The sequence below is a fragment of the Oratosquilla oratoria genome, chromosome 36 (genome assembly GCF_046742065.1).
Source record: "Oratosquilla oratoria isolate Oo_2021 chromosome 36, ASM4674206v1, whole genome shotgun sequence".
Classification (NCBI taxonomy): Eukaryota; Metazoa; Arthropoda; class Malacostraca; order Stomatopoda; family Squillidae; genus Oratosquilla; species Oratosquilla oratoria.
Window position 1 is genome coordinate 4,825,170 of NC_134812.1, and position 24,034 is coordinate 4,849,203.

At 36.7% G+C, this 24,034-nt stretch overlaps 1 protein-coding gene across 1 annotated transcript; it reads right to left on the reverse strand.

The window, feature by feature from the left end:
• Window positions 1-419: 419 nt before the first annotated feature.
• On the reverse strand, window positions 420-23,855 carry cm (AP-3 complex subunit carmine). The gene is made up of 10 exons (XM_076174443.1): window positions 23,665-23,855; window positions 21,081-21,265; window positions 19,410-19,522; window positions 18,476-18,597; window positions 10,923-11,082; window positions 9,920-10,033; window positions 8,453-8,632; window positions 6,503-6,661; window positions 5,680-5,730; window positions 420-5,545 (listed from the first exon to the last, which is right to left on the reverse strand). The coding sequence occupies exons 1-10, from the start codon at window positions 23,697-23,699 to the stop codon at window positions 5,411-5,413; spliced, it is 1,254 nt and encodes a 417-aa protein (XP_076030558.1). The 5' UTR covers window positions 23,700-23,855; the 3' UTR covers window positions 420-5,410.
• Between the last annotated feature and the right edge of the window lie 179 nt (window positions 23,856-24,034).

The following is a 24,034-nucleotide window of genomic DNA, read 5'->3' on the forward strand; positions in this document are numbered from 1 at the left end:
TGAAAAATAAAAAGTTGTATAATATAAAAATATACTTAGGTGTTCATTTTTCAAATATTTTTATAATGTAATGAAGGTTATTTTTCAAATACACTATGTTACATACATGATACATGCATTCATACAATATAAATAAAGAAATGAAATGAATATTCAATTTAACTCCTGATGGAACAAGACTGTATGCTAACCAAATTAACTCTCCTCATCAACTAAAGGAAGTAGTCTAATGAACATAAACATCCATAATAGCAGTCTATCTTTTGCATTTCACCTAATTACTTATCATCCTCTAGAGTTTCCCCGTTTGTCAGAAATCTTTTATATATGGTTTGACACTTCTGAGTCTGATTCTGAGTCTCTGATGTCGGAGTCTCAGACTTCAATGTGTATGTGTACTTAGTGTTCCTAACGGTAACTACATAAAATCATAATAAAAATACATCAAAGGTTATTGTGGCCTTGAGTTTTCACTATTTTTGTATGCATTTGGTAGTTCATATAATTCTTAAGCTCCAAAAAGGACAAATTAATGTCCTGCTTGAAGTGACGTAGGACAGAGTACAGTGTGTTCAAAAACAGGACTGTCCTGTTTAAAGCAGGACATCTGACCGTCCTTCAGTAAAACCACAATCAATATTTATAATTGGCAGTATGCATGCATCATGACTCATTAATTATACATGTTTATAACAGTCTTATACACCAATGCGCCTTACACTGAAGGAAATATGGTAGTTCATCTAAGTCTATATACCAATAGGCTTCTTCCCTCTTATAAGGGCAGTAGCCAGCCAAGGCATGCACCCAACCTCATCCATCTCACTCGTCACACATTTCCCTTTTATCTTAGCTCCTCTTGGATGAGGGGTCATCCCTGTCTCCTGCACACTGTCCAGGTCAGAAGCAATGGAGCAAGACACAGTACATCCACAGTAGGGCCAGTCACTTTATTTACACGCCGACCTTTTCTCCTCATTCCCTCATGAAAAAAATAGAGATGAAGAGAAATCCCTTTGGGCTGCATTATATTACATTCACAACCATTTTCCATTCACATCTATCTCTTACCTACTCAACACATTCCCCTCTTACTCAAAAAGCCCCTTCACCCCATTCATCCATCTCATTCTTGACCTTGTTTCTTACTCTCTCCTTCATAACACCCACTATACTTCTCAAACACATTTAAACTTTTCTTTTCTGCCTCCCTTAAATTCCAAGATTCTGTCTACAAACAGCCTTCTCTATGCATCCATCCCCAAATACCCCATTATCATTACACTTTTCATTCCATGCATGTCATAAAATGCAGAGTTGGGTGCATTCCTAGGTGCATTCCACTTTAGTTTGACTCCAGTTAGCACTCCCACATTATTAAAGCTTAAGAGACAGGTTCATGCTGAAATTAAAGTCTGGTAGGCCACATACTATACCCAAGAAAAAAATTGTAGGCCACATCCAAAAGGTAAGCCACATACTATACTGGCACCTATATTGCTTTAATAATTTGGGAGCACTAAACGCGGCTAAACTAAAGCAGAATGCACCGAGGTGACTAAATGGGGACAAAGTGAGGAAACTGAGGGTTCCCCCTTCCTGTATATTTTCCTGTGAAGAACCAAGGCATGCTTTGACTCACCTTCATACAAGGGTATTGGTATATAAATACAATAACATCACTACCAGTTATTTTTTATTCAAATATTCAACAATAAACATCATTATCCAAATGGCATGGGAAAAAATAGATATACTCTACAGTACATTTTTTGTCAAGCTAGTACAAGGCTACTTAAATACTGTTTCACACATTATCTTATAACAACTGTAACACTTATACTTGAATAACAAACAAGCAATTCAAATTCATAAACATTTGCTCTGTGGGAGGGAGGTTAATTTCATGAAACTCAAACATATCACTTAATAGTCATTACATCTAAGCATACCACCAACTGTAAATTATGTATGGTCCCATTTTTAGAAATTAAATTGGAGTGTTCAAAACTTACAAAGTAACACCAGGCAAAGTTCTGAAATCATATATTAGTCTATACCTTGGTAATAAAAAATATCATGGTAACTTTCTTCAACATAAATCAGTTTGGTCATTGACCATTCTCTCAATTATTACAGCATGCAAACCAGATTGGATATAACCATACATATGTTATTTTTCTGTCTTAATATTTATTTTAGCAGTCATCATCTGATGACGGGTTTCTTTTGCTGAAAACCCATGACCACATTCTCGTTCTAAGGAGGAAATGCAGTTATAAACTTATTTCTAACTCAGATCCTTTATAATAAAGCATATACTGAAAGATCTTTTCCCCTTCATAAGGGGGTGGCCATTTACAATTACAATAATAATTATAATAATAATAATGATGATAAAAATAACTCCTTCTGTGGTGGTGTGAGGGGGAAAGAAGAATGGGGACATCATGTTCCCACATGTATCATAAAAGGCAATGATATGCAATGGCGTGTGGGGACTAGGGATTCCGCACTCTGTACTTTTTTTTTTTTTTTTTTTATAAAATATCAAGACAGAGAGGGTATGAGAGGATAACTAACCAGAATCCTAGTGATCTCTTGTGCGGTTCCCCTTTTCTTCTTTGGAACTATTCTTCACATACTCACAACTTTTCTACCACCACTACCCTCACTTGTTCATCCCAACATATGCTGTCTCTTCTTCTGTTCCTTCCTATCTTCCTCATCCCATACATTGACTTTGTACACTTTAGCACTTCCTCCTTGACACAGAAGAGACTTGAAAAAAAAGGCAGCTTCCCACACAGAGTGATAGATATATGGAACAAATTGGATGAAAAAATAGTGTGTGCAAACACAATACAAGAATTTAAGAACAAACTTGATCTTGCGAGATACAAAGATGAGTCACCACAAGCATAGCTCCCCTTACCGTAAAATACAACTAGGTAAATCCATACCCATTCTTCCTCTATAACTGTTTCTCCACTTCAGCATGCTCTTACCTATCTTGCCATTCCTCACATCCTACTCACCACATTTTCAAATTTCAACTCGACTTTCCATTTTGGTTTAGTTTTGCACAATGCTAAGACATCTAACTTTCTTCTTACAAATGTAATACCACGACACACCCATGCACAATTACTAGTCCAACTAAGACAGTTTTGGTTAGTCCTCCTAAACCTTCTTATGATTCGACTTTTCATAGGAAAAAATATAGAATGGAGATGGCTATTCCCTTACTCTATCCCATATAGTTGTCTTCTACAATACACATGGAACATGATACATTATCCTTCTCCCGCTTCCTCGACATAACAGTGGGAGAAAATTATCATTATCATGATCATATGACCTACATGAGGGGACAGAGGTGGGGGGGGGGGGGGTTCACCAATTAAATGAAGCAGCCTTGCTGTGTCTTGTTACATTGCTTCTGACCCAGAGCAGTGGGCAAGATGCAGGGGTGATGCATCATCCAGGAGGTGCTAAGAAAAGAGGGAGGGGGGGTTGGTGAATTGGAGTGGAGTATGTGGGGATGAAATGGGTAGGAGTGGATTTATGCCTTTTGATGTTGGCTACCTCCCCTGTATGGGGGAAAAGGCCCTTAGTATATTTATGTATGTATAATACAAATATCATGATATAATCTCCATGATGAAATTGTTAATGATATGATGATGGCACTAATAAAAATAAATAATAATAATGATAATGATAATAAAAATAATAATAATAACAAAAATAATGATAATAATAAAAATAATAATAATAATGAGAACATTAACAATACTAATAATGATGATGATAATAATAATAATCACTTTTGTTGCCTTGAATTTCATCGACTGGAAACCTGAAGACCCATAATGGCTGGTAACAGTTCTCAAGCCTTCCAGATCTTTCTGAGAAGGAACACTGGACTGCTGTCCGTTGTATCAGTGTAGGCCTGTTTCTATGTCATCAACTTAAGAACATAAGAATGAAAGAGACTGCAAGAGACCATAAGGCCTACACTAGGGAGTTCCATGTCCATTACCACCTGTCATCCCCATCCATAAAGTTGTCTAACGGTTTCTTAAAACAACTGATAGTTTCAGCGCTCACTACATAGTTACTAAGTCTGTTCCATTCATTGACCACCCTATTAGTAAACCAATTCTTGCCTATTTCCTTCTTAAATCTAAATTTGTCCAGTTTAAATCCATTACTGTGAGTCCTGCCTGTTGTCTTAATATGATGACCTTGTTTGTGTCACCCTTGTTAAAGCCTTTGATCCACTTGAACACCTCTATTAGATCACCCCGCACTCTGCGTCTTTCCAGAGAGTGTAAGCCTCTCTTCATAAGGTAAATTTCTGAGCCCATGTATCATTTTGGTCATTCTTCTCTGTACTGATTCCAGTAAATTGATGTCCATTCTATAAGACGGAGACCAAAACTGTACCACATAGGCAAGGATGGGTCTAACTAAAGCTAGAGTTTGATAATTACCTCTGCACTTCTATTTGTAACCGTCCTAGCAATGAAACCTAATGCTCTGTTGGCTTTATTCTAATAGTATGAGGCGAGTATACACAAGATGACAGGTGAAAAGGATAAGGAAATATAATCAACTTGACAGACAGACAGAAAGATATCTTCTTGGGTCCAGTGTTCAAAGACCAAGTACCGGCCACCTGAGACTGCATCACTAGATCTGCGGTTCCCAAACTATCTTGATGTGCCCTTTTTTGCTTTCAGCAAATCCACATGTCCCCCCCACACCTTTTTGCATTTATATGAAATTACAACTTATATATAATTATATATTATATGGAAAATGTGTTGGGGCAACTGCTAGAATTATATTTTGCATGTACGTAACAGCAGATAGTTGTTCTTGGAATGATTTCATTATTCTTATTAAACAACGATTTTTGAGCAGATGACTTCATGACCCCTTTGTATCCTCCTCACGCCTCCTGGAGGGGGTGGGGGGAGGTGGGGCTTGTCTGGTATTCACTGCTCTCGATGAAGGTGGGAGATGTTGAGCAGTTTTGAAGATGGGTAACAGGGAGATGATTTTGACATCTGTCTTGCGGGACTACCACAAGCAGATACCTGTCATTAGCCCCATCTTTAAGAAACAAAAGGAACCAGGTGGATTTTATCCTACAATTGCACTTCAATGTAACAAATACATAAACACACTCCTGACAGACTTGTGACCATCTATCCATGTATACAAAATATAAATAGTAGGTATTACGCAAGAAAAGATATTCTTTTTCGTGACTGCTAATAGAATGAAATAGTAATTCTTCAAGTCTGCATAACTGGGAAAAAGCAGCAATTAGTTAAACTTGACTGTTGGTAAATCTATAATGTATCTACAATTTCTATGGCTATATGATACACACGAGTTATGTGCGAACTTGGAAACGTCCTGCCTTTGTGATGTACTTGACTCCCTTGAATGGTTTGTATTTTTCGCCGTACAGGTCTAAGCGGTTGACTTTGAGCCCAGACACGGCCAGTTGGGTAATAGTGAAATGTACCTGCAAAACATAAAAAATGTCTAGCGTTCCTTACCAGTAAACTCCTCATCAAATACATGTCAAAATTCACATTATGCAACTGACCTCCAACATCTATTATACAATATAACTGAATGGGACTTATTAATACTTACATTAATTGCTGGATTACTTTCAGGTCCTGGTGATCCACTCTGGATACTGACCTAAAAAGAAGAAAAAAAAATCGAAGTCTAAAACATTTTCTAGAACTAAAAAGTTAAAAAAAAAAAATTTTTCAATGTTTAAAACATTTTCTAGAATATCTAATAACCTACAAATGGTGTGGATCACATTGCACTTATTTTGCTTGCTGTTCTCAAGTGATTTTACTCAGATCAAGATACTTTGAGTTGGACCAGGGTCAAGGTTCATTGAATTTCATGCTACAAAGTCCTCTGTAAGGGGCACTATCCTAGCCTTCTGATAGGGTGAGTTTTGTGACTTTAAAATTGAATCAAGATCCTTGATCCTCTCCTTGTATAGCACACATAGAACCATAATGAATTTGTAAATAAATTCTTATTCAACATCTATTAACCCGTTAATATCCAATAGCCCCTTCTTAGATTTTACAACACTTGAAGCCAGATAATTTGAATCAACTGGGGGGAAGTCCCTGAATTGAGTGGTTTGATTATACAGGGATTTTCCAATTTATGCAAGGAATATATTCCTGAAGGGACATAATGTAAAAATCGCATAAAGTTAACAGTTAAGTTTTTCTATTGCTTACTTGATTTTTTACACCATATTATTCTAAATAATCTGTGTAATATGAAAAAACAATTAGGTTCTTACCTCATGTTACTCCAAAATCACATATTCTAAACACACATAAATCAAGAAATCCCTATATTTGGGTGAATAAAATTTACTGTGGCCACTTGGTATTCCTAGGTAATACAATAACTGATATAAACCATTAAATCCACTCACATGGCCTCTGATGTTTGGAAGACGAGTTGGGTCAATGCGACCGATATCCCACATAAGGACTTTAGCTACCGGGTCAAAGGAGTATTTTCCCTGAGTCACAGTCAGGTTGCAGTTGAGCACGCATTTGGGCATGGGTACTTCCAGGGTAACTCCTTCCACCTGTTATGAACCAAAAGTACTGAATATAGAAATGTGCTGAGGAAGAAGTAAAACATTAACAACTTCAGTCCAAGTCAAATTCTTACAGCATCAGTTGCCATATGTAGATTCATCACACAACTTGCATTATATAGTCACTGCTGTATTACTTGTTCTCTTTTACTGAGTAATAATACATACATACATATACCAAAGGCTTTTTTCCCCCTTACATGGGAGGCAGCCAAAAGAAAAAGGCATAGAAACCACTCTCATCCATTACATCCTATACATACTCTACTTCCCTCCACCCATTTCCCTCCCTCTTATCTTGGCACCTCCTGGATGACGGGTCATCCCTGCATCTTGTCCACTGCCCTGGGTCAGAAGCAGTGTCGCAAGACACAGCACATCCACAGCAAGGCCACTTCATTAATTTGGCAACCCCCCTCTCTGTTCCCTCATGCAGAAAAGGAGAAGACGGGGAGAAATCCCTTCAGGCATAATCACACCTTCATGTAGTCTTCTCTTCCCATCCATCCTCATACACCTATTTCTTGCATCATTTTCATTCCCTCACTCTACAGTTTACCTCCCCTCTCACTCCTCCACTGACTGCTACATGTGACTCTAAATATCTAAAAGTATCCACTCCCTCTAGCCTTTCTCCTTAAACCCCTAGAATACAATAACATCTACATAGGTGTCATGTGGGGTGAGTATGTAAGCAAGGATGCCAGTATTGGCATCCTAATTATATTTTGTAATTGTAGCTAGCCCGAAGGGATTTCTCCCCGTCTTCTCCTTTTATGCATGGGGGGACGGAGAGGGGGGTCGCCGATTTAATGAAGCGGCCTTGCTGTGGATGTGCTGTGACTTGTGACACTGCCTCTGACCCAGGGCAGTGGACAAGGTGCAGGGATGACCCATCATCCAGGAGGTGCTAAGATAGGAGGGAGGGTAGAGGGTGGAGGGGAGTGTATTTAGGGATGGAATGGGTGGGAATGATTTTATGCCTTTTTCTTTTTGGCTGCCTCCCTTGAAAGGGGGAAGAGGCCTTGGTATATGTATGTATGTAATTGTAGCTGTAGCTGAGTGATCTCCATATTTTGTGAACAGGCTTGATCACTTTTTCTGTGGTTATAAACATTCTGGATGAAAGAGAATGGGTATAACAGCTGTAACTTTATATTCTATAATGCGCATAATGTGATGCACCACTGTACATCAGGCAGCCTAAAGTGTGTGCAAGTATTTGACTCGTATTGAAGAGGTCAAGAATTATGCCCAATTCACCGAAGAACTCTCATTCTCCCCCAAACCTGCATTGTTCCCCTCAAACACTTCCCCTGCTCACTACCAAACTCCTCAATCAACACATGCCCTTACACTTGACCAGTGATGCCCAGTGATCCCTATTAATCACCACAATCATGACTGTTAAACTCCTCCTCCCCCATCCTGCATAATGGAACCCCACACACACACACCTTCCCAAATCAGTGGGAGTCTCCTCTCACCTCCTCCCAATATCCACACAGAATTATCTCACCAGCCACTCTGACATCACAGATCCAACACCCCATCATGTATCACCATCCAATCCAGGTGGTTTTCTAGCTTCTACCTCCCTCAATGTCATCTGCATCTACCCCTCATGCAATAGCCCCCTCCCCACCACATCAACTTTCTCTCTTACCACAGCTACCTTTCCATCACCTCCCACTGTCACAACCAAAGCTTTCCTATCAATAAGGAAGGAAGGAAGGAAGGAAGGAAGGAAGGAAGGAAGGAAGGAAGAAAAAAACTTACTGTTCTCCCCATGGTCTGTTTTGGCCCAACTGTGATGTCCAAACGTCCACCACCTACATCTCTGAAGGAAATGTTGTGCCGCACATATACGGGAATGGCCACCACAGATTGTGAGCCGATGTGATAAGAGAGTAGACGGAAGTTGCCATCGGGTGGAACGAAGGACAGAACCTTCTCGGACTGAAAGTAAAATTTTACCAATATTAGTTATACAATTATGAAATTTCAAGGAGGATAAATGAATAAATAAATGAATAATAATAAGACACAAAAAGTCATATCATCACGAATCAAAATCTATCAGTCAATCAATCCATTGCCCTATATCTCTCTTACAGAAGACCCACATCTTCCAGGTAATCTGCAACCAAATTGATTCATAAATCAATCAGGGAAGAAATAATGTTATTGTAAATGTAGGACTAAGTGGGGCCATGTAAGATAAAGTATTTGGTGTCTTCTGTGTGATAACTACATCTGGGTCAGTTTGTTTCTGTGGGCAAGCTGGTGTTGGTATTGTTTTAGTGCTGGATAGTGTTCTAAACGCATTCTTGCTAGTTTCGATTTTGCTTCTCTTGAGAAGGATTTTTCTGTTGGGCTCGCATCTAGAGGGGTGTGATTGTATAGGATGTATGATGGCAGGTCTTGGAGCGTTTGTTTTGTGATTAAGCGTGTAAAGTTGTTGTAGATGTCCGAGTTGTATGCTGCTGATGTATTTTGTTGTTATGTTCTGTTGATTGTGCTTATGTGATGTAATAGGTGAGTGGGTTAAAGGATCATTATTGTGTGATGTTCTATGGGAAAGATTTTGGTTCCAGTGTGCCGGTTTTCTACTGGGGTAGTTTGGTGCGCCCTATCATCATTCTCAATGCTTTATTTTGTACTGATTGTTAGGTATCTTTGTTCTTAAGAACCATAGTAACTATACTTCCACACCATGGTTCCCAACAATTGAAAGGCATAGAAATTCTACAAAATACACAAAAGAAAACATTGAGAATAATAACAGGATGTGACAAACCACCCTAATGGAGGAATATGCATATAGAAACCAAAATTCTCCTCTGTGGAATAGTACATAAGAATTATAGGTACACAATTATATGCAACACCACTAAACCCTACTCACCGATCTTATTATGTCACACAAGCACAAACAAATGAAAGAGGGAAAGAAAGAAAAGAAAAAAAAGTAAAAAAGAAAACGAAGAAAAAAGAAAGACAAAAAGGAAGAAAACAAAGAAAAAAGAAGATGGTTCTCTCTGATACTCATCCTGCAGGACCACCATTTCTAGGTACCTGACATGCATCCTTCTCATAAAATCTACCACATTCCTACACTAAATCAAAGTCCACTTAAGTTTTCAAGTAATAATGTAATTCTTATATAGACTGAACCATTTCAATCTATGAAATAAAAACAAATTAAAAATATTCTGCAGAATCAGTGAAAAAACTTATCCTCACCTCCCATCTCTTTAGTCGAACGCATGGATGGAATGATATATCATCAAAGAGTCTTGGATTGATGAAGGTTAGGGTCAAGTCCGGCATTCCAGTCAATTTGACACAACAATCAATCTGAAATATAATAGTATTAAATATCAGGGTTTTTTTTTTAAAGAAATGGAGTACAGTAATAATAATAATAATACATATATCAAGGGTTTTTCCCCCTTACAAGGAAGGTAGCCACTTCACTTAATTGGCAACCCCCCCTCCCTCTCCCCTCATGTGGTGTTTGGTGTATTTAGTGTCTTCTGTATGATGGTTGCATCTGGGGCAGTTTATTTCAGTGGCCAGACTTGTGTCAATTTTATTTTTGTGCTGGATAGTGATCTAAATATATTCATGCTAGTGCATTTTTTGCTTCTTTTGAGTGTGATTTCTTTGTTGGACACATGTCTCGTGTGGTCTGATGGAATAGGATATTTGGTGGCTGATCTTGGAGTATTTGTTTTGTATTTACCTAGTTATATCTTACGGGAAGGGGAGCTATGCTTGTGGTGTCCTGCCTTTCTTTCTCGCTGTGTCTGGTTTGCTCTTAAATTTGTGTATGGTTTTTGCACACACTATTGTTTTGTCCAGTCTGTTCCAGATATCCACCACTCTGTGTGGAAAACTTTTTTTTTCAGATCTTTTCTATAGCTATCCTTTTTAATTTTTTTCATGTCCTCTTGTGTTTCTCTTGTCCCAATTTAGTAAGTCCTCTCTATCAAGGACTTCCATGCCTTTCATGATTCTGTACTGTGAATGTGTTTTTGTAACATATCAAACATAACATACTAACATTACCAAAGTTTGGGAAAACCACACCCCATATGAACCGCCTACCCTGCTAATGGACCCACACCTACCACCACCATAAACCTAAATTGGTTTTTGGCAATGGTGCAACACTGCCCATAAAGACAACAGAACAAATAAGTCAATGACACTCGACTCAACTTATCACATGAACTGTACTTACGTAGCCTTGAATTTCCGCAGCTACTGTTGCTCCTGCCTTGTCAATAATGGCGTCCACTTCCTCCGTGACATCGAAATAAGCCTCATTGTTTGTGTATTTGACACCTGATCTTCTCCAAGGAACATTGCTGAGCTGACCCGTAGGCAGAGTTGCGCTCATGCTAAAGTTAAAATAAAATTACATTCATTTTGATTATTACACAAAACCCAAATGGGGAATTTTATTTTAATAAATGTCTCAGACATAATGCAATGACATGCTCTCCTCTCTTGCTTCCTTGCCTCAAGAATTAAGTACCTGATCTGAAATTATAACAATTGAGTCTCTCATTTTTGTGTGATATATATATGAATAAGCAGAACTCATCAAACCAAGCAGAATAGATTAATTACCTGGATAAACTGACCATCATTAATATGCATCTCATTTAAGATATAAGGATAATTTATTCATCTAAACATATCTGAAAACATGTATCATGCATAACTAATATAACTTTACTACAATGATGCCCCTAAACTGAGCAAGACTGTCTGGCATAAGCTAAAATCAAATTTGTATAGTAAGCTAAATATCAGAGAAGGGGATAACAAAAGATAATTCTAATCCCTCCAGTATGGTAGCATACCTTAAGATGAAATGAATTGTGTGGTGTTAATTAGAATAAAATATGTAGAGAACATCACTGTAGCAAATGTATTAACATTCAAACAATGAGTCTACCATGTACATACATAAAAAGAAAATGCTTATCATATGGCAATCATCTGGCAATTCAAGTTAAGAGTTTACATTTATACAACTCATGTCTGTCCCCTATTTCCATGATGATGATGATGATGCAGCTCATCAAAACAACTATGTGCTTACCATAGAAACAAAGAAGACTAAGCATAGAATAAATAGGCTATCATATGGATGTACAGGTAAGTAGTTAATCATTCAATCAATCAATTGTTAACTAAAATTTCACTAAGTGGAAAACTGCAGCCCCACAGTGGCTGGCAATGGTCCCTCTCATAGATTTCTCGAAGAAGAAATATTGAACTGTTGTTTATGTTGCATCAGTGTGGGGGTGTTTCTATGTCACTAACTCAAAGTGACAGGGAGAGAAGAACAGTTGTTGGTTGTCAGCTCTCTATGTGAGAAAAAGTGTAAGAAATACAATTGAAGTTGATATTGAGAAATCTTGGGCCAAGTATGGAGACTGAATGCCAGTCCTTCCAAGCTGCACCTCCTGACTGAGGTAATGAGTTTGACAAGTTTTGAAAATGGCAGGGGTAGACTGGAATGTTAAAGCAGCACGGTCATTTTTCACTCAGAGCAGCCCCAGTGTGAGTGGCGAGCAAAGCGAGTTAGGCAACTTTAGGGGTATTTTGAGGCCTATGACTATTTTAGATATTTATAATAATAAAACTGTTGAAAAATAGATAAATTAACCTTTTTCCCAAGCAGAGCTGGCCCTTGTAACGGCCCACTTGGGCATAAAAGGAACCAGTCCACCAGACATTGCCCAAATGCCCTAATGGCCAGTCTGGCTCTGGAAAATGGGCAGCTTTGCTGTCCATTTTGCAGGACCACCTCATGCAAGTACCTGTTACTGGTCCCATGGGTAAGTAGTCATTAAGTTCATCAACCATGTAAAGCAAAAGCATGTAAATATATTCTAATAGAGAGTATAGCCCATTTCACATTTTCTAAAGGATTACATAACAATTTCAAATAACTGAATAGAATCACTAGTGATAGTGTAGCCAATCAAATAATTCAGACAGTTGAATAGACATCGGATAGCTAAGTTGGTAGAGCAACGGCTTCATGATCTCACGAGCCTCGGTTCAAATCTGGGGATGACTGTCAGAATTATTTGAATTTCAAATGAATCATCACAAATACGAGAAAACTTTTCTTTGCCAATTTGTCTTGAATTCCTTTGTTTTGCAAAAAAAAAAAAAAAATAAATAAATAAATAAATATATAATAATATATTATGAAAAGTTTATTGGTTACAATATATATATATATATATATATATATATATATATATATTGTAACCAATAAACTTTTCATAATGCTTCAGTGTTTTCATGGACTATCTCATACATGCAAAGAGGTTCATCCACTTTATAAGATGGAATGCCGAGTCACAGCCTACTTTTTGTCCTTACTTTATGTGGGAGATAGATATGAAAAGTTCCCTAGACCACTCATTGTTTCATTTACTTCCCTTAACATGCATAGGCATAGAAACACAGGGGCAGTATCCTTGTCCCCCACCATAGGGTGCTGAGGATAATATGGAGAAGTGAAGTTTTAGGGGCAGTATAGGAAAGACTGCAAGGTAGCCCAGCAGAAAACATGACAAACTCATGAACAGGTGGTTCAGAGTTCAATTCCTGGGACTCGCTGCGAGCTGTTGTATGTAATTCCCAATAGCCTTGACTAGATGGAGAGGTGACCCAACATCGGTAAAAAAAAAAAAATTGTGTTGATTTGCCACACTAATTTTAGTGTAACCTTTTATTACACCAGGCAAATTGGCATTATTTCAACTGACTCAATTCGCTTGATGTGAATGGTTACATTGAATCAACACGATTCATGAATCATGTTGATTCTTCGTGAATTGAATCAATTCACTTCGCTTGGTGTAAACGCAACCTAACGTCCTCACCTGCATCTTGAGGAAAAGACATTCTCACAACAAGACCTAAGATATCTATCAACTCTACATTTCCTCTACCTTTTCACATAGGGACTGCTGGCAACTGGCGACTCCCACTACTACAAGCCTGAAACAATCTGTCCTACGCTAATGCAACAGATATCAGTCTAAATATTTTTCCCAAAGATATGCATGAGAGGCCCTAAGGATTGTTGCCAGCTGTTGTTGGGTTATATATTTTTCAGTCACTGAAATTTGGGCCAATAATTACTACAAGTATTATTATCCATGATTAGACATGAGACACCAAGTTATAACCAATTTTTAGATTTGTATTTGCATGTTTAGTTTTCACAATACCTCATCATGTATGGACTCTTTCAACAATCAATTCCATTTAACCATTATAAATCTTGCAATTATCTCCCTCATTCTGTTAATAGCCATATTTCTTCTTTCTGTATTTCTGTACAATAATTTCTACTACATTTTTTCTTTTATATGTATATGCAATTATCTCCCTCATTCTGTTATTAGCCATATTTCTTCTTTCTGTATTTCTGTACAATAATTTCTACTACATTTTTTCTTTTACATGTATATGCACATGGAAAAAATGAGTGAAGAAAGATTAGCAGAAGGAGTGTAGAAGGTAGAGGTGGATGGAGTGAACTTGGGGGGATAATTTAGTACAAGATGAATGGATGAGGTGAAAGGGGATCTGAGCAAGAGGGGAATGTCTGTTGAGCAGGGTAGGGAGAAGGCAGTGGATAGGGCTGAATGGAGATTGGTTGTATATAGATGATATTTTGATGCAGCCCAAAGGGATTTCTCCCCCATCTTCTCTATTTTTCCACATGAAGGGACGAGGAGGGAGGGTGGCTTTGTAAGTACTGTGTCTTCCTGCATTGCTTCTGACCCAGGCGGTGGCAGGAGATAGGTTGATCCTTCATCCACAAGGAGCTAAGATAAAAAGAATAACAAGGGAGGTGGATGGGAGTGGAAATGGTGCGAGTGGGTATGTCCCTTTGACTGAGCTAACTCCTTTATAAGGAGAACGAAGTCCTTGCTATAGAGATGGATATCTTTCAACTTACATATTCTTCTGTGACCTTATTGAAAACCTTTTCCAGGTCCTGGTATATATGGCCTATTCACCTTTCTCTTTCATGGAGCACATTAAATGCTCTTAACCAAACTGTTAAGTTTTTATTTTTTCATGAAAGTGGCAGTTGCCGACAAGATTGACGAGTTAAACACCATATGAGGACAGAGCCTTTATTTATACGACATTTCGCTTATTATAGCTTTTTCAAGTACTTGAAAAAGCTGTAATAAGCGAAACATCGTACAAATAAAGGCTCCGTCCTCATATGGTGTTTAACTCGTCAATGTGAAGTTTTTATTTACATGTATGTAAATAAAAACTTAACAGTTTGGTTACACACGACTTTCCTTTTCTGAATTTGAATTGAATTTCAATAAAGATTCCTTAGTGACTAGAAATCCACTGCCTCACAATTGCTGGCAATAATCCTTGGGCCTTTATATCCATCTCCATTGGTGTAGGACTGTTTCTATGTTACTTGCTTATAGTACTAGGAGGGTAGTATTTGCCACTTGTCGGCTTTCTATGCATGGAAAGGTGGACAAAATGCAGTCAATATTGATATAGAGAAATCTTGGGCCTAATGCAGAGAGTGAGTGTCAGCCCCTCAAGGTTGCACCTCTAGACGGAAGTAAAGGTGTTGATGGGTTTTAAAGATGGGCTTGGGGTTTACGATTCTCTCTGATGTTACTGTCTCTCTTGATCACTACCTGAAGGCACCGACCTTCCGTCCTCCAAATCTGTCATACTGTTACATAATATCTATGCAATGTTTCCTTCTGTGCAAGCTAACTACCAAACACATAAACATATATCTGTGAAGTAAACTATCCCTTCCCCTTTCTGTGTGGGGTTTAATCTACATGGCTCAATTGAAATTCACTGCATGCTACTTTTCAAACTACAGCCGAATAGAGGTTGAACTGCTAGAAAAGTACAAGCAGATATAAACCCAAAAGGCCCAACACTTACCTATACTCTCTGCGGGGACATGCAAAAATTCAAGCATTAAACTTATGTATAACTCATGAACGATGTGTCTGATTTTGTATGCACACTATTCTAAATATGAATAACTCATGAACGATGTGTCTGATTTTGTATGCACACTATTCTAAATATGTATAACTCATAAATGATGTGTCTGATTTTGTATGCACGCTATTCTAAATAAAAAAAAATAGATAAAAAAAACACTACCACATACATTACCTAACCATAAATGCTCTTGCAAAAATTACTTAACACATAAACAAACATTCACTATTGTTCATAAAATACAATGCATGTTTTTTAAAGGTCATTCTTATCTTGTACCTACAGTATTTAAAACATATTTCAACCTAAACATATATATACACACATTCATTGACATTAAAAGGTCTAGAATAGTTTCCAGATAATGCTAAAATAGTTATCTTTTAGAATGACCTGGGGAAAATATGTAAAAAAATAAACTGTTAATATTCTAATATCAATACAAGTGAAAATACATTTAATAAAATTCAATAAAGTCATTAAGAGCTCCCTTCATATATATATACTAGGATAGCTTGAAAATTATCAGGTAACACTGAGAGGTAGTCTATGGATAAACAAGAAAGGAAGGAAAGAATATACTCAAATAAGAAAAAGGTAATATTCCGTGAGCTCTAATGAATGAAATGTTGTACAATCAATAAAGGTTTCATTTTCAAATGGTGTTTTCAGTGGGAAGACAATATTTCTTCCTTGAGTGACCATTGGGTCCATCTGACGGACAATGCCAGTTATCTTGAAGCTGCGGGTCTCCTGCAAGAAAAACTTGGGGCAATGGACTGATTGACTGATACCGGTCAAGGACATTGGTCTATACTTTAGTGGTATCCTCCATGTGTTCTCCTTTGAATACTGGTACCACATTTGCAGATTTCCAGTCCAATGTCACCTTTCCTTCTTCCAGCAAGCATGCTGTCAGCTTATGTACTATATCGCTAATTGTTCTCCACAATTTTTCAAACTCCAATTTGAGATCCCATTTGGGCTTCAGGCTTTTCTTATTTCCAATTTTAACGCTTCACTCATTCCTAGTGGAATGGGTGGGAGTAGGTACATGCCTCTGACTTGGCTACCTCCCATACAAGGGGGAAAATGCTCTTTCTATATAGATACTTATTTCCACTGTTACGCTGTTTATGGCTACCTGCCCTATAAGGGGGAAAAAGCTCTTTGATATATAGATAGAATATTGTTTATAACAGTTTTGTTTTCTTCACTCTTTTCTCCCTCCATCTCCTCTTCTCTACTGAATACAGACTGAAAGCTTTAATTCATTATTTAAGCTTCATTCTTGCTTCTTCACATAATAGCTTTTCTTCACTCTTTTCTCCCTCCATCTCCTCTTCTCTACTGAATACAGACTGAAAGCTTTAATTCATTATTTAAGCTTCATTCTTGCTTCTTCACATAATAACCCTTTAACTTTCAACTTGAACACTCCTTTTCTGTGTTTCAGCTTGCCATTCATAAATTATGGAGATGAGAGCAAGCTTATGAAGATGGGTTGCAAAGTAGAACTAGGAAAGTGTATAAAAGGCACAGAAAGAGGAGAGAAGCAAAATGCCAGGTGAAGGAGGTAAATTGGAGAGTAGATATAAAGTGGGGTAAGAGCAGGGACGGACTGGCCATTAGGGCATTTGGACAATGCCCGGTGGGTCGGTTGGGATAAGCTTTATCTGGTTGGGTTCGAGTGAAAAATGCCCAGGCCGTTTCTAATATCCAAGTCTGCCCCTAGGTAGGAGTTTGGTGGGGAATCCAGCAATCAATTGCTGCTTGAGGTTTTACTTGGTGAAAAACTTGCAGAACCACAGTAGCTAGCAATGGTCCTTGGAACCTCCTCCAGATCTCTCTAAGAAGAAACTTTTTATTACTGCCTGTGTTGTATAAGTGTGAAGCTCTTTCTATACCACCAGCTGAAAGCGGTGAGGGGAGTGGAGCAGTTGACAGAACTTTGTCAGTTCCCCATATATGAAAACGTGTAAGAAATACAGTTGACACTCATACAGAGAGATCTTGAGCCCAATCTGAAAACTGATTGTCAGCCCATCAGATCTGCAGATGGAGATGAGAAGATTGATGAGTTTTGAAAACAGGTAGCTTAGATGTCCATCCTACAGTACCACCACATTCAGGTAACCCATCACTGGTCCCTTAATGATTTTGAAAATAAGCAATGGAGAGGTAATTCTCTAACATCCATCTTGCAGGATCACGACTTGAAGGTATCATTATTCTGCGCTGATTATCAATGACAAAATACAAATATACTATTGATACCATGAGTTCATCTTCTAAATCTTCCAGAAGGATTTTACCTGGTGTGTGGTATCATGTATGTAAAGATCTGTAGTGAAGAACTACTTACCACAAATACAAAACATTTTAAAGGTAACTGAGCCTACATAATAAATGTAATTCTTAAAAAAAAATTATACATACATATACCAAGGCTTTTTCCCCCTTTACGAGGGAGGTAGCCAAAAAGGAAAAGGCATAAAATCATTCCCACCCATTCCAGCCCCGAAAACACTCCACACCCCTCCACCCTCCCTCCCATCTTAGCACCTAAAAAAATTATATCAATAAATAAAAATAGATAAATAAATAAAATAAAATCACAAGATATGTGAGGTATTGGGGAAGACAGAAGTTAGAACTTCATCATGAAAATGGGTGGGTTTGTAAATAAACTAGATAATGAAGAACAGATAATACAAGTTATCCAATTCCACGACTACTTACTTAGATTTGCCGGTAACAGTGTTGGCAATTGTGCGAAGAATGTTTGGAGGTTTAATGAGCTCCTTCAAGACATTACTCTCCGTAGCAAGTGGGAAGCCATTGTCCAACATTTCATCCAGTAGCTGAGCAAAAGAATTAATAATAAAGAAGTAATTACTGATTGAATGTTCTCTTGTGCACATACATCTTGAATTTACTTTTACTATAGCCAGAAATGTTTAATCTAGCAACCATGATTCAACCAGCTTATGTGTAGATGATTAAAGAAAAATGCTGGATTGGAAAAAGAATAATAATATATATATGTACCAAGGGATTTTTCCCCCTTACAAGGAAGGTAGCCAAACTCAAAGGCATAAATCCACTCCCACCCATTTCATCCCCACATACTCCACTCCCCCCCCCCCCAAAAAAAGGATAATTCAACCTATCTAATATATATATATATATATATATACATATATATATATATATATATATATATATATACACCAAAGCATCTTCCTCCTTATAAAATAGGAAGGTAGCCAAATAAATAAACAAATTTATGAATAATTAGATAATACCGTGCAACAATACTGCACACAGTCTTTCATCTTAAAGTGATCAAGATTTTTTAATCCAATTATCTATATACATATTTTTTGTCCAGAAGACTAGGTTCCTAGCCCACTTTTTCTTATAAGTTCTTCACTTTGCTTAACAAGAATCTAGTTAACAAGTAGAACTCTTGCTTTCAATTAGCTCAAAAGTCAAGGACCATCCTGTTCATCTTTAATAACAAATGAAAACTACAGATAAAAATATTCATTCCATTTATGAACAAAAAATAAACACTCCTTTCACAAAAAAGAAAAATGAACTCACAATACATAATATATATCAAATCATTTATATCTTTAGTTCCAAGTAACACAAAGAAAGGTAAACTCACCTCATAAACAACAACATAATGTTCTTTGATGATGGATTCACTGCAATCACTGAAGTAGTCCTCAAAGGTATCCACAACTCGGTGCAAGAACTCGATAACAAATAGCGGTGGAACTGTTGGACATGAAGAATGAATTAGAGAACTTCTTGTATCCCATTACAAACATAACCAGAAGTTTTATCAAACGTATGTGATTAAGTCTCCAACTATCTAACTTCTTTTTCATATCTCCACTACTAACTGCTTATGTAGCTATATGTACGAGTAAATTTATCTAATGATTCCATTTATGTAAAGCCAACTACAAAGGCAACATAAAACATCTTCGTTTCAAACCTACCTCCATTGTGGCACAACTTATCTCTTCTGTACGTAGTTCTATGCAGACCTTACCCACTTTATATGTGCTTTCACTGCTCTTTGGAACTTTCCCTTCACCCCACTTAATTTAGAGATTTTCCAAGGTGTTCCCTTATTTATCACAGATAGTCCAAACAATTTCTTCCATCTATTATTTCCATGCAATTTACTTCAATGTGAATACCTAGTCCACACATACTCTTCCTTTTCAATTTCTTCCTGCTTGTCCCCAGTGTTTCTCCTTGTTCCTTTCTTTATTTCTAATGTTTAATCTAAATTTCCTCCTGATGCATAAGCGGTCCATACAATTTCTTCCCTCCCACTACAAATTTCCCACCAATTCAATTCAATATGAAAACCTAGTCAACACATACACTTCCCTTTAAAATCTTCCCTGTTGTTTCCCTTATCATTTTTACCATCACTTTTTGTGTAGCTTTCAAATGATGTTCAATAGACTAATTCCTTTGTGTTTTTTGCATCCCATCCTATCATTTTTCCTTTCTAAATAGGCACTACAAAAGTCTATTCTGAAATTATAAGTTGTCATCCCCTGATTTTGTATCATACTTGTATGCATGTGGGGGTAACAACACAACCTCTGATCTGGTAATTTCTAAACTCCAATTTAGTGATTTCCTCCCCAATCTGGTCTGATCTGGTGTTCTCATAGACAAATATTTATGGGTCTCTGAACAGATTAATAAATTTACATTAATTCTTATTGGTGAAATTTACCAATATTCAAACAATTCCACATTTAAAACACTTTGTAAAATTAATTAAGTTTGAATATGGAGAATCTACTGTAACTCTATCAATTCTAAGTACACTTCCACCTTCTTTATTTCAATTTACTTCCTTAGTTTCTCCCCCTCCACCAATTCTTTCCATTTCTAGTGTCATCAATCCCATTATTTCATTGTCTCTTTTTTCTGATTTTTATAAATCCTCCTCAGGTTTCCATCAATCCATATAAGTATTTTAAATTATCCATGCCTCACTTTGATTATGTATTCTGTGTACACCATATATACAGGGTGTTACATACACAGTACCTTTGAAGGTAGCTACACATATCTATTTCCAATCAATATGAATGCATGGACTATTCTAATCAAAGCCATCTTCTATCATAATATGCAGTCATAAACTTTCATGGAAATACACCTAAAAAGGAGATCATCCAAAACTATCTGAGTTTTGTAAAATAAAATGGCAGCTGTACAAAGTCCTATGTGAGGGGCACCATCATAGCCCTCCGACAGGGGGGGAGTTTGTGACATTATTAAACCACATCTTAAATATTACCTTCTGTCATACAAACAGCAATGAAGAACATGTTGCTTCTCAGGACACTGATGAGATAGTGGTGGGGTGTTGTGATAACAGGTGGAATGTCTTCGTTGGATGAAACTTTGCGCTGAGCATCGAAGAAGTAGTCACAAATGGAACGAGGTATGACACTCTTCCAATGTTTTTCCATAAATACATCTCTGCAAGTTGAAAATACAAAAGAAAACTTTGGAATACATATATATATATACATATATCTAAGACTAAAAATTCAATTCTCTGATCAGAGAACAAAAATTGATACCTGAATGTGGTTGTCCTGTAAGAAGTGACGAATACTCATTTACATCCCTTCACTCTAATTTAATATATATACTGACAGAAGTCAATACTGCAACTTGTCTAAAAGTGTCATAGTATTTACCGACTGATAACTGTAGTATGAACTGAACTTGAAGAAATTGAGGCCTCCCCTCCCCTTAGAAATCATCAGTAATATTACTCCCTCCAGATAACCGTGAATCAAACAAATATCTGACAAGAAAATTAAATGGCCACACCCTATCTTTGAAAAGAACCAAAAGATTCTGGGTCAGATGTTGTATATTCATACAACCTTCAGTCCATACATGAACAACCTGATTATCTCATCTTATAGTAAACTAATGTAATATAATCTGGTGTAATCTAATGTAACACAACCTAATGTATTCTAATATATTCTAACCTTACATAATCTGGTAAAGTTTTTGCAGAGGTCCACCACACCCTTCCCAACAAAGAAAATCAGAAAAATCAATTATGTTATAATGTGATTTATCCACATCTGATACTTATTTCTACCACAAATCACTCATTTTCACACAAGTGAAAAATGAGAAATATTCATGAAAATTAGTCATAATTCGGTATATTACATATGTATTACTAAAGTAGGTGATCAGTCACACTGTCCCCATATCATACCACCTGTATCAATACAGTAAGTCCTCATTATACGGTACATATGCGTTCCTGAAAACCTTACCGCATACCGAACCCATTACAACATGTAATAATAGGATATAGCCGACGTACCTTCTCCCTGCTCTTTCCTCTTCAAAATATCTAGCAGATACCGTATCTGTGAATTTTTCTTACTGTAAATAGAATCGAGGGTAGTAATTACCAAATCCTGTTACTGTGCTTTTGCCAGATAAAGAATTACCGTATAAGGAGGACTCACTGTACCGTCATAATGTCCCGAGGTTGGAAGAGAGCAGTGCCAGGATTTTAATCAAATTTTTAGTTTACATTTTTATGTCTAATCAACAATGTTGTTGAGTAAAAATAAAATATAAAATTTCATATTCATAAGATTTTTATTATTTTTTCAATTCAGTACAAATAATTCTTATAACAAACCCATGTTAACCGCTTCGGTACAATGATGTCTATATAGGCATCATGAGGAGCGAGTGGGTACAGGAGGATGCTGGCGTTGGTGTTTTGATTATATACCGGTATAGTTTTTATTTTATTTATTTATTTATTTTTTTTTTGGTAGTACATGAGTTACCTCTGGATTCTGTGAATTGGTTTGATCACATTTTCTCTCTTTATTACTACTCAGAGTAAAAGAGAGCAAGTAATACAGCAGTGACTTTATATTTTATAATGCAAGTGGTGTGATGAATCATACATATGACAGCTGATGCTATGCACAAGCATTTGTCTCATACTGAGGAGGTTAAACGTATAAAAAAAAAAAAAATCCCCAAGTTGGAACAATAAGGTATTTCAACTGTTTGATTTTTGCTTATCAAGGGTTATCATACTTTAGTATCAATATGTAAAACATGATTAAAATACCCTGTTCCAACCTGGAAATGCTATAGAAGATTCATTTTGGAAAAAAAAGAAAAGAAAAAAAAGCTATATAACGGTGCATATAAAACTTCATGTTTTATTTTCAATTACTCAGTAATGTTAAACATGAAAACACAGATAAACTAAAAGCTTGATTGAAATATTACTCTGTTCCAGCCCTAGGACCTTTTGACATGGGGACGTTACGGGATATATTTCGAAGTAGAAAAAAATAAAATAAATGTTACATAAGTACAAAACCTCACATTTCACTTTTATTGGACAACATTTTCAATTATATAACAAGATATAATCTAAAATTTAATTAAAAAACCACTATCTTCTGATGATATGGCATGGGGTTGATGTGACCGCCCCAGTTTTTTGCTCTGCATTTTACTTCCCTTTCCATCCTTGCACTTATTCAATACTATTCATAAATTTGTTTTCTTCTTGTCTATACAATGGCAGTAAAATAGATTTATAATGTGTTACGTATACACAGTGACAATCCGACCGAGGCCAAGTAATCAATCATTTATTGAAATTAAGAACGAAAATACCGAAAGCGGAATATATGGAACTAAAGGACGAAATCCCTGGAATGGAAATACTATAGGACGAATCTACCATGATCCATTCGATTTTTATTACCGGTACCTAATAGTAATACTCCCCAGAAATCTACCATATTTCTAGCGTTCCTTTGCAGGACATTCCGTTTTTTCAATACCAAAACACATCAACTTACCCGGAGGAGTTAACTATGAAGAGACTATGAATCATTTTGTCTTCTATACAATGACCCGAGATTCTGTATCAATATTATGCCAATTGCCAAATGTCAAATTCTCAAATCTGCCACATTAATACCACTTCCGAAGAGGTGTTTGTTTACAAGGGAGTATAGTCATAGATGGCACCATAAATCACGAACGACCAACGTGTTCCTGCCGCTGAAACTTTTAACTAGTAAAATATGAAATAGTATATATAATCATATGTAAATATAATTGTATGTGATTTCACTATAACAATTTACACATAGCTAGTACGCTATATTTCCCAATATATATTATATCTAATGCTTTCTATATAATCATACCAGCTCTGTTTTTTTT

Excerpts from the sequence above, each read along its gene's own strand:
- cm (XM_076174443.1), bottom strand. The coding sequence starts at position 23,699 with ATGATTCATAGTCTCTTCATAGTTAACTCCTCCGG. Across the intron at positions 19,523-21,080 it reads TGCTGTTTGTATGACAGAAG|TTCCACCGCTATTTGTTATC; the intron begins GTAATATTTAAG and ends CATGTCCAACAG. Across the intron at positions 11,083-18,475 it reads ACTGTTACCGGCAAATCTAA|CATGAGCGCAACTCTGCCTA; the intron begins GTAAGTAGTCGT and ends TTTTAACTTTAG.